Source organism: Lepisma saccharinum, chromosome 19 (assembly GCF_977018435.1).
Source record: "Lepisma saccharinum chromosome 19, izLepSacc3.1, whole genome shotgun sequence".
Taxonomy (NCBI): Eukaryota; Metazoa; Arthropoda; class Insecta; order Zygentoma; family Lepismatidae; genus Lepisma; species Lepisma saccharinum.
Window position 1 is genome coordinate 49,921,393 of NC_139247.1, and position 12,297 is coordinate 49,933,689.

The following is a 12,297-nucleotide window of genomic DNA, read 5'->3' on the forward strand; positions in this document are numbered from 1 at the left end:
CCACCAACCCACCTGCACTCATCACCCAATACCATCCCCACCTCAACAAAATCAGGCACACACTGCACTCTCTTCTCCCAATTCTCCACAGTGATCCCGAAACCAAAAACATATTTCCCGACAAACCCAGAGTGGTTTTCAAACGCCCACCCAACCTCCAAAACATCCTGGTCCACAACACTCCTTCACCACACATCCAACACCCCCCGCCCATAAATGCAACCGCCCCAGGTGCAAGACCTGCCCCATCCTCATCACTTCTCACACCCTCCAGGTGCACACGGCCACTGGCAAATTTACCCTCCATCCCAAAGGGACCTGCCATGCCTCAAACCTTATCTACATCCTCACCTGCAACATCTGTGGTGATTTTTACCTGGGGGAAACATCAACAGCCCTCAACCTCCGCATCAATAACCACCGCTCCTCCACCCACAACCTGGACTTCACTGTCGCCGTCCACACCAACCACCACACCATCAGTTTCAACAACTGCTTCCGGGTAGCGATCATCCATCTCCTACCCCAACCAGCCAACACCTCTGTTCGCAAAAGATGGGAGAGGGCCTATATATCGGCCATGAGTGCAACCACTCCACCTGGCCTGAACAAGGCCACCCAGTAATGCCCAACCCTCCCCCACCCTCCCGCCCCCCTCCCAACTCACCCTACACACACAGTTTACGACGAGCTTTAATGCCCAACCCTCACCCCCCCCCTCCCAAGTCATCCTACACACTCACAGTTTACGACGAGCCTGGTGACGAAACAGTGTTTTTTTTCGTTCTACGCACCGCTTCTTCTTCGATGGGGACCTGGCAACTCTGCAGGGCCCCAACTTCCGGTTCCGTCTATTTTTCCTCACACCGATGATGCTATGAAATTAGCGAAAATTTTGAATTTTTCTACTGTCCGGTGAGTGTTTCCTTTTACCTTCTTTGATTTTTACTTAGCCCTTTTGGCCCTCCTTGCTTTTATCCATTATATATATATATATTGGTTGTTTACGACATATACTTATGGATCCTGTGCCCCGGAAAACCTATTTCAATGTGTGTGTGTGGGGGGGGGGGAGTAGCAACATTCGTAAATCTCATTTCATTCGCGATGTGGCTTACGAAGCTTTGAGGTCCCTTTCTAAGTAGTGAAAATCTATTGCATTTGGCAACACTACAGACAGGTGTGCGGCCGGTGCAGTTTCTACTCGAAGCAACTACATCATTCAGAGGGAGGGACGTGCAGTTGATTGAATGAACACACTGAGACTTACTAGGTATCTTACGACTGTGGGTACCTGGTGGGTTTTCAATACCTGCCAAGAACAATCTGGGCAGGTGGTCAATAGAGGGTGTTGCGCAGGTTGCATGGCATTTCAGGAGCAATGTCTTGTAAACGGGTCTGCTCCAGGTCTTGTGCAGGCCTCTGATTACAAATAGCATTCATGAAAAGAAAAACTACAGACTTCACCTACCAATGTAAATTAAAACCCACAAATTATTGATCAAGATGAAAAACTGACTTTTACTGATTTGACTGATCATTTTCCACTCCCGCATAGTGTTTCAGTAAAATTATTATAGCTCTTGAAATAAAGACCATTCGCCAGTGTGTCCACTTCATTTCTCGTTTCAATCCACTATTTCTGGTTTGCACCATTTGAATTTTATTTTCCCAAACATTTCAGTCACCACAAAACATGCTGCTAGAATCCGTGCAAGTCACCTGGAGCAAAGCACTTTCAATAGTGAGAAATTCAAATAAACCCTCCGTTAAGCATGTGGGGCACAGACGTACCCCATTGATATTCATTGCAACATTACAACACTGAACTATACTGCACATGAGTGCTTATGTGTAGCTGAACATTCTTTCTTATCTTTGTTCTAAGCTCAGCTGTGTTGTTTGGTTGCACTTCTAAGCCACGTATTATAATTTAATGTCAGTCGCATGCTTGGAGGAAGAAAGGCAGCACACAGCACATTCAGATGTTATATGGAAGTGGGTAGTGACGAATAGGAGGCCATGTAGGTATGTGTTGGTGACAAAAGTGTACGTGACTGACTTGGTTGAAACATGAGGACTGACTATTATATTCATAAATCAATATTTGAAAGTGTGTCCAAATATATATTTGCATAGAATACACATTATTTGTGATCAATCTCAAACAATTGTTGGTTGTTACATTCTACAAACAAAAAAATAAATAAATAAAAACAAAAAAACTTGAAACCGTACCCAATTTACCACATGTAATAAACAAAACAACTTCATTTCATGGTGTCAAATTGGAACTATAATAGTATTTGGCGTTCCTTAAAAATAAAATAGTGCAAAGACATTTCATATTATTATGACATAACTATTTAAATCATGTAATTTACCAGACCCAAAATGCAAGTAGCAAACAAAAGTTAAATAAAAGTATCCACTCTTCAAATTATTGGCATCTGATAACTGAAGAACTTACAAAGCAATGCACCTTGTACGTTTAACATAAAATTTTTAAATATCTTCCGAATGGTGCACATATTAATATTAGTCATAAGCTCAAAAGACAAAAATAATTCTCAACATAAAATTACCAATGATATTGATTTACGAACAATGTACCTGGGATGCTTCTCGCATCCCATAAATTTGTCAACTGTTTTAATTCACAACCATTCAAAATCTCTACATCATCACAGATAAGGCTTTTTAATAATAACAGCAAACATCTTCTGTCTTTTGAACAATACTTGTTCTTTCATTATGAAAGCCAGTGAACATTTCTTTTAAAATTTCATGTTAAAAATAAATAAATCCCATAAGTACTATTGCTACATTCACTCACCATAGCAACAACAATCCTCTCTACATTATTCAGCACTTCATATAACAAAACAATAATCCCAAAACTTCTCTCTTCATAATGCTATGTTGACCATTTGTATGTGAAAATATGACACTTGTCCATCTCCCCACACCCCCCAACTTTTACAGAAAGCTCATATATTATCTCATACTCAGGAGTTTGTGATGGTAGATGGGTGTATTTGCAGCTAGAGTAATGCATTTACAATATTTTTGACAGAAATACCTTATATACTGTGAACTTAGAGTAACTAATTCCCGAGTTAATATACTGACATAATTAAAGAAAAGTATGGGGGAAAAAACACCTGAAGTTAAGTTAATTTGGATGGAATTACAAAGAAGCAATCTGCAGTTGTACAGAACCTGAACCCATATGAAGACTATGGGTGTAAAATTCACTATTAACACTATTAGCTTACAACCACACTAAATTCTAGTACTGAATGTTTGAAACCTAGAGCATATAAAAATAGCATATACCAAATCAAGACTTGAAAAATAAAGAGGACAAAACTTTATTTTTATACTGTTCAAAAAGAAAGTTAAGTGTAATAACAACTTAGACCTTGAGTCAACAAAATGATAATGAATATATACAAACAACCAGTGGCATGCCCCCATTCCAGCATTCCTAAAAAAGAAAGAACGTCAAATGCAGGAAAATATGTCAATTAGACTATTAAAAAAAAAGTATCCTTTTGAAAATCCTGTGCACACCACTGAAAACAACTATGGGGTTATATCTCTTTATCAATCGGTAAGATTAATCAACAAAATCTGCCTGGTGAGAGTATTTTACCTTTCCAAGAGAGCAAGAGTAGGACGTTTCGGATGATGAAGGGCAGTCTACAAGAACAAGGGGAGTGGTCTGATGATGTCATTTGGGCATCAAGCTGAAATGGTCAGGAAGACCTGCCTAGATAGGTATGTGGCAGTGTTGCACTTGCCATAACAGTTTTGTGGGGGGTGGGGGTGTATAACATACAAGCCAGAATATGTTTATCCCCTATCGTTTGTGGAGTGTGCAGCTAGGGTTTCACACATTCTCGATGCCAAGATACACAACCGTGACCAGAATTATGCACCCCTCTCCTCAATATCAACATGGAAGAAGCTTGGGTATCCTTCAGGGTTATGTGAATTACTCAATCTTATGAGAAAATCCAACTTGCAAGCAAACGCAGCAGGTTACCTGCACGTAGACATGTTATTAGGCCAATTTCATACCTGCATTCCAGATTGATTGGTGAAAGTACCATTTTCACAAACTAAGTTTTAGTCAAGCTCAGTTCATTAGAGTTTATTATTTTTATATATAGCAACTGTAGTCACAAAAATGCCTATGATTATTCACAATGGCAACTGACAGCTGCCACAGGAGGTTTCAAATTTGAGAACTTGAAAGCAAGCAAGATTCTGTTTCACTTTCCCCAGTTATGCATGATCGTTGCGATCAGTCACCTGGTATGAAAAAGGCACACACAGAAACTACTTGCTTAGATTTGCTTACACATGTTTTCATACAGTCTTTCATTGTTTTGTTATCCTTCACAACAGAACCAACAACTTTGATTCGATTCGAAGAGAAACATTCCTGCTGCATTCTACCAAATTCTCAAGTTCAAGCCAGCAGCCTGCATCCTGCCGCACGGTAATTTATTGACTGTAAAAGTTTGAGTTTTGTAAAACAATACATTCTCAACAAGCAACACTTCATCATACAAATCTTTTACCGGTAATTCTGCAGAGCTGGCACAGACATCCAGCAACCACTTGAACGAATTCGGAAAATCATTAAAAATTCCATTAAAGTCCTCTGCAGACAAAGTAAGGAGGTTTCCGAACCTGACCCAGTAATCGGAATATGGAATAGGAAGATGGATACAGTCTTCATTGTCTTGCATGTCTGAAGAAGATGATGAATTCTCACCGAGTACATTTTCCGCACTCTCTTCCTTCTTCTTCTTGGCATTATTCACGATAGATATTCCAATCAACTTGTTCCTCAATATACCGTCACGTTTATTAAACATTTCCACTTGTATGCATCTTCTCCTACTAGGACCATTCTTAACATTCACACTTTGTGGACAGTCTTGCAACAACTGCAGCTCACGACATGTTTCGGGATTCAAAACATACTCTATGCTTGTGTTGGAGAAATCACTGGATGCTACGGGTGGTAGAGCTTTCTTTTCACTGGCTGAAAGCTTGTGTACCATTGTCTCAAAAACGCTCTTGTATGGATATCTTGAAGCCTTGAATTCACTCATGCCAGAGTCCGAATTCTCCACAAGCTCTGCCATAACTATTTCCATAGTTTCACTCGCAGAAATCGAGCTTGCTGGAAAGGAAAATATATGCAATTAGTGCTATGTATCAATATTAATGATACTTCCTGACCTCACAAACGTGATAATACTGTTGCACAGAAGTGATTTTTTTTATACATGCTTATCAAGTTGTGATGTAATGCGAATTTGACATATTATGCAATTTCTTTAGGCAGTTTTCTTTTTCTCTGTAAATTTCAAATTAATTACATTAAACATTAAGGTTCCAAGAAGAAATTGAGAGATTTGGTACATTAGAAATTAGCTCCAAAGAAACAAACATTATTTGATATCATTTCATCATCTCTTAAAAGTCAGATAAATCATCGTGAGACCCAGAAGGACGTAATTCCAATTTATCGAATTTACAGGAGACAGGAAATGATGTATTCTTAAGAATATTTCTGACACGTAAAATGAGTCAGTAAACTGGAGATACGTGACTCCACCTCCTGCTAAGGATTAAGTGAACTCCAAATGGAGCCAGCCATTCAGAGGAGTTCATTTCAACAAAACTGAAAACTGCATTTTTGGATTTACATTCCTCAGGCGATATCGCGTCAGAAGATGGATGCATATGAATAAGTAGTTAGTGCATATTTTTGAATAAAGCTTATTCATATTCACAAATAGTGTTTCCTAAAGTGAAAAAAAGGTTAAAACATACTTTGTGTGAGTCCTAATGTAGGTCATGTAGATGCAAGTGTTCAGACTGTTTTTCAGTCCAGCAAAAATATGTGTAGTGTTACGTAATGGAATATTGTCCAGATGGTTTCTTGGCGAGATGAAAATGTGACAAAAGAGTGTAAACAAATGCTCAGTGCATAGTTTTTCAATAAAATTTGTTCATAATGACAAGTAGAGTGTCTTAAAATAAAAATAATTTAGGGGTAAAAAAATTACCACGTACGAGTCGTATTGTAGAGCACGCAGACACAAGTGCTCAAAACACAGCAATATACCGGTACTTACAACAAAAGTAAAATTAGAATGCAAGACTAATATTAAGTATGAAACTAATTGATTTACATTAATAGGAAGCAAACACTACACAAAACTTGTGGCTAATAAAACCGTTGCATTTTGTAATTTATTCCCATTTTTAACAAGTTGGTAAAGGAATCAGTTTGGTACCTTATCTCATTTAACACCTTGTAAATCAAATGAAGCAAAAAATCTGTACTTACGAGCATTTTGTGTTTCTCGCTCATCAAGAACAACTGTTTTACGGAATTTAGCGTACAGCTCGGGATTCCCAAATCCATCAGGGTCAATACAATACTGTGCTGGGAAATAGTGTTGCTTCACGTACCATTTCCTGAATTCCATGAATTCCACCCACTTATCCCAAACAAAGAGTCGCTGAATGTTGTCCTCGTCACTGCTCTCCAATACCCTGTTGACAGCTTGGGCACATCTTGATTGATTGTGTTCGGTAGAATCATCCAGTCCGAACAGTAACTTGAGGGTGACAATGATAATTGCCAATGCCCTTCCTTCATAGTTTGGAAGCTTTGGGCTATCCTTACGGCCCACTTCGCTTACAAAAAATGAAGATGATGGTGGAGCGAATGCTAGAAACCTCTCCACGCACTTGACCAGGCCACCTGGAAAAATTCAGTTTCGTATTAGTCAAACGCACACTGCTGTTGCCAGGGCTAATCCTATCCCAATACTCTTACTGATAAACTATGATACCGATGAGCCAACCTCCATAGTGAAGTGGTTAGAACAGTGTGATATGACACCAGGGGATCCAGGTTTGAATCCCAAGCTGGGGATGAATGTTATTCCATCATATCGTCGTGATTAGCCAAAGGTGGCAGAAAAGTGACAGTAAATAACAAATCAAATCAAAACCTATACCGATGCTTCTGGCATTTTAATAATATTAAATTGAAATGTTGTTTCAAGTTCGCTTAATGCATAGAATGCATAGAAAGGTTAATCGTGACTGGATCTACAGTTTAGAGTGGGATCTGAACCACTGTGCAATGTGCCACTACCCCATCAGGGAGGCTGCATTTTAATAATAATAATAATGATGATAAAAAGTCTGGGGCGATTCCTCCATGTAGGTTCATTTATTGTTATTTACAGTTCTGTACTTTTTAAGAGTGTAATGACTGTTATAAAATTATGAGCGCAATGTAGGTTGGCTACTCGACTGTTAAGAGCCAATCTGCTATCATTCACTCGCTCCAGATCTGCTGCCCAAAGACTTTGTCTCTGCCTGTCACTGAGAGGCTGAGGAAGCTTTCTTGCCACCCTACAGCGAGCTGGGTGAGGGACAGTGCAAGGGAGGGGAGGGGGTTCCTGCTTATACGTTCCGCGAGGAAGCTCCAGTAGTTTCCTCGGGGAGGGGGGTTCCCGCTTATATGTTCCGCGAGGAAGCTCCAGTAGTTTCCTCAATCAGTGATGCCAACCCTAGCATAATAGTTCTAAACCTAGCAAAAAATTGAACTTTGTTGACACCTGGCACTCTTGTGTTTGGCATTACGGTAAAATCCAGCATCATCTCAAAAACAGGCATCCCTGGGAAACAAGATAAATTTAATTCAAATGAAAATATTTTAAGGAAATATTTATTTTTTAAAGATCTCCAGATCTTGTTTGTAGTTCTCCAGCAGACTTGTTTCAAACAAAATGAAGTATGCCGACCAAGGTAGAAGCTTTTACAGGCTCTGGTCCATCCTCTTGTTTTCATCTTTTCGTTATCCTCCCCTATTTGAACATTTTATAAAATAAAATCGGTAAAAAGCTGGGGGTTACAAATAAAAAAGATGCTGTTACCAGTTGTCGAATTTTCAACTTTTTTCAAGCACTAAACTGAACTCATTTTATTGAATGGTCAAATACCTAATGTTGCTTAAGTATAATAAATAATCAGTAACACAGTTCACAACTTCAAAATAGCTTCATAAATTGAACTTAAAAATACTAGTCATCAGAAAATTATAATAAAAATTAATAATTGTATAATAATAATAATAATAATAATAATAATAGATCATATCATAATTTATTCGCATTTATCATAATCTAAGAGTTGAAACAGCACTTTTTCTTATTAGGAGGTTGGTATTGGCAAAGCTGTTCTCAGTCCATACACGACAGGCAGGGAGGGCATGCAGCTAATATTATAAAGGAAATGGCTAGTACAAGGTACAACGTGAAACTGTAATTCAATGCATTTTCGAAAACTTTCCTCGGTTTGTTTACCATAACTTCCTACACCCAAAAAAATCCACGAGTCGCCACCGTAAAAAATACAATGCTGGTACAAACTGAATGAAAACTTCAAATTTTGCATAAATTTCCAGGGTAATAGGCCAATGCAATTAGTGATCTGCGAATGTAATTATTCTGGTAGTTTCAATTTTTTAATACAGGATGTTTTATAAACTGGTCACCTGTTGTAAAATCCAAGTTTTCGACCTTGGCATGCCTGTGCAAGTGACGCCATCTTGAAAAAACAAGCCGAAATCACAGCTAAATCTAGTTTTTCCCATATATCTCCTTTCCAATGCAAATTTCGGTTAAAGTAGCCTTAAAAAATTTTGTAGAGTATAAAATTTCCTAAAACTTTTGTATTTACAATTTTCTTCTATGTCTAAAAGATACCGAGATATAAAGTCGTACAAATGCATATAAGTTTGCAAAAAACAAGTAAAATGCACGACTAGGTTTGGTTTTTCATGAGTATCTAGTTTCCAGTGCAATTTCGCGAAAAATTTACTAATACCAATTTTGTAGACCATAAAATTTCATAAATAGAGGTGCATGTTTTATGTTTATTATCTCTATTAGGTATCAAGGTTCTAATCCACCAAAATCAGGTTAAAAATTGAAATAGCGGTTTAGTGTTTTGAACATGGCATTCCTGGATTTTTCTTTTTTAACAAATTTTATTTGCAATTCTTATTAGTGCTATTAAAACATATATGCCAACAACATCATTCATCAATGTAATTGCAACATAAAATTAAGATTAGTAACTAAGATACATAGGTATGGTAAAAAAATGAAAAAATGGTATTTTCATGAAATTAACATTTATTGACAATCTTATTTAGTTAAGTCTTGAGTATAACAACAAAAATTAATTTTAATAATTCTTAGGGCTATTAAAATTTATATTTAACTCATTCATGCTTTTGAAAACACAATAATCAATTTAGGTAGGGGATTCGTCATTCCCTTAACTCAAGTTTCTCTCTTACTCCGACCCCGAACAGCTTCAATATAGTCTTCCTCTGTCTCATCAGCCAAATCTGTCTCGTCATCGACAACGGCTTCTACAGCATTCTTGCACGAGTTGCCGTTGCAGTGAATGCAGAGTAGGGAGCATTTCAAACCAGACTTTTTTGGCAGGATATAAGTTCAGCAAGGCCAACAGCATCCTTCTTCCACCCCCTTTCAGTTGGATCTTTGTCGTGCCCAAGCCAAGACTGCACTTGCAAGTATGTTCTTGAAGCATGATGCTGGACTGCATCTTTGGTGGGTGGTAGCCTAGATAAATCGAATTTGTTCCTTTTCACTCCTATGACAAAAAGTGTGTACCTTAAATTTTCCAAATTGGATTTCTCATCGCCGCCATACAAAAGTACAAATAATTGTTCGGCTGCCAAAGTGATTGTTTCTTGTTTTGCCTTTGGATCTTGAAACACACGAACAAGTTCATTCACCGAGGAGTTCTTGAGAAGAATATTACAAAATTTGTATTTGCCTTGACCGAATGGAGCACCAGTTGTGTCGCAGCCACTTGTGGCATGAATGAATAAAAGGTTTTCAACTATTTCAATGTGTTTAAACATTTGTTGGGAGTACAACGCATTAGGTGATTTGCCTTTACCAACTTTTTGGTAATATACGTTGGGAGGAGAGAGAGCTGTGAGGAGCAGCAGCAGGTTGACATCCTCACCAATGATTATGACAGCATCATGTTGAGAAGACAAGAGTTTGCTGTGGTAACTATGAGAACGTCAACATCCTCTTCAGCTTGTATTGTCGTCATGTGTGATCATTCAAATGTGGTTCTGAGCAGGAAAATAAAACGAGACTTGTTATTCTCATTTCCCAGAAAAACCTTCCCAGTGGCACCTTTTGGGTGCATGCTTTCGGAAAACAAAACCTCGGCAGAAGTAACTCTGGCACGCCGTGCTCTTTCCACCCTCTTAGTGATTTTCATTTCTACCGAATGTGGGTATCCATCGAAGACCACTACTGCATTGGCACCGAAATTATTTTGTACATACCTGATGTATTGCTGGACAATGGCACAAAAGGTTGAGCATGATCCTGTGTGATTATAAACAGGATATACGTGATTAATACAGGGATAAATCTGATATTCTGTGGGTACCTACCTAGTTATTGTTAATACTTTATCAGTAAGAAAACTATAAAAAAACATAAAATGTACACCTCTTTTATGACATTTTATGCTCTACAAAATTGGTGTTAGTAATTTTTTCTCGAAATTGCACTGGAAATGAGATACTCACGAAAAACCAAACCTAGTCGTTAGTGTTGCCCACGAGACATGTCCCAGATTGTCTCGTGTCTAGTCTCAAAAACGAGACAGGACAGGCTTTTTAAAAATTTGAGACGGGACGAGACTAGCCACCTGTCTCGCCTCGTTTTCGAGATGCGACACGAGATGGGATGAGACTGCTCCTGAAAAAATATAAACAAAGTAACTAATCAATTGGACATACACTACCGACAAAAAGTTTAAGACCACCATGAAAAACGGCCAAAAAATCAGTATGGAGTGCTGTATGGAACCAACGGTTCCTGTCCAAGAAAGACATGACGATGATACACATGGAAAATGCAATGTAGTCTAGTTTGAACCTCGCAAGACGCGAAACCAATTTTTTGCCGAATGTGTAGTATGTGGTTGGCAAAATGGAAAGTGACAAAAACGTTGCTGAAGCTGGTAACATTGCAGCTGTGTGCGTGAAACCGGTTAGTATGGTAGCCAGCCTCATGTGCATCCTTATAAGTGGCTCAGGGTCAGTTGCTGTTCTTGCAGGCGACATTGTAAGCCCATTATTGTGTGTGAGGTGTGCAAGGTAAGTGGAGCTGTGTGAAATGGCCCGTCATCGTGGGGAACAGGTGTTTTCGGTTGAAAAGCGTGCTGTGATATGTGCACTGAAAAATGAAGGTTATTCGGAATGCGAAATAGCAAGAAAACTTCATATTTCCAAGACTGGTGTTCATTGTGCATTGGACAGATACCGTAAAACCAACAGTCATGCTGACCGTGCACATAGTGGAAGAGCTCGTGTAACGTCTGCAGCTGACGATAGATATATTACAGTAACTAGCAAATGGAACAGGCGCCTAACAGCACCAGTCATCGCTGCTTCCCTGAATAACAACAGAGTGACGCGTGTGTCTGTGCCAACGGTGAAGAAGGGCTGCATGGCAGAGTAACTGCTAGAAAGCCATTGTTACGATGTGTGAACAAGACTATATGATTGGCCTGGGCTAAAACGCACCAATGTTGGACTGTGGATAACTGGAAACAGGTACTCTGGACTGATGAATCCAAATACGAATTATTTGGCATCAATAGGCGAACCTTTGTGCATCGAAAGGTCAGCGAGAGAATGAAAGAAGAGTGTCTTGTTCCCACAGTGAAACATGGGGGTGGAAGTGTAATGGTGTGGGGATGTTTTGCCAGAAACCAGATGGGGGACCTTCATAAAATTCAGGGAACATTGGTAAAAGAAGGGTATCATCAGATATTGGTGCACCATGCCATCCCCTCTGGTCATCTTGTTGGTAATGGGTTTATTTTTCAACAAGATATTGATCCCAAACATACATCCAAATTGTGCACGCGGTATTTGGAACGCGAGGCAACAGAAGGGACATTAGTTCTCATGACGTGGTCACCAGTCTGCTGATCTTACACCAATTGAACTGGTATGGGACAAAATCGAAAGGGACATCAGGAAGAAGGTACCCAGCAACACTCAACAGCTATGGGAATTCATCAACGATGCCTGGCGTAACATTCAACCATCCTATCTGGAAAAACTATTGGAGCGAATGCCACGTGTTTGCGCTGCTGTCATTAAGGCCCATGGCG

General features: G+C 39.1%; 1 protein-coding gene across 1 annotated transcript in view; it reads right to left on the bottom strand.

Moving 5' to 3' along the window:
* Positions 1–2,226: 2,226 nt before the first annotated feature.
* TAF1B (TATA box-binding protein-associated factor RNA polymerase I subunit B) overlaps positions 2,227–12,297 on the bottom strand; it is a 54,512-nt gene continuing 44,441 nt past the window's right edge. The window contains exons 8-9 of the mRNA XM_083140841.1: positions 6,380–6,799; positions 2,227–5,203 (exon numbers count right to left, since the gene is read on the bottom strand). Of these exons, the coding sequence (XP_082996967.1) occupies positions 4,464–5,203; positions 6,380–6,799 (1,160 nt within the window). The 3' untranslated portion in view covers positions 2,227–4,463. The remainder of the gene's footprint in view (positions 5,204–6,379; positions 6,800–12,297) is intronic.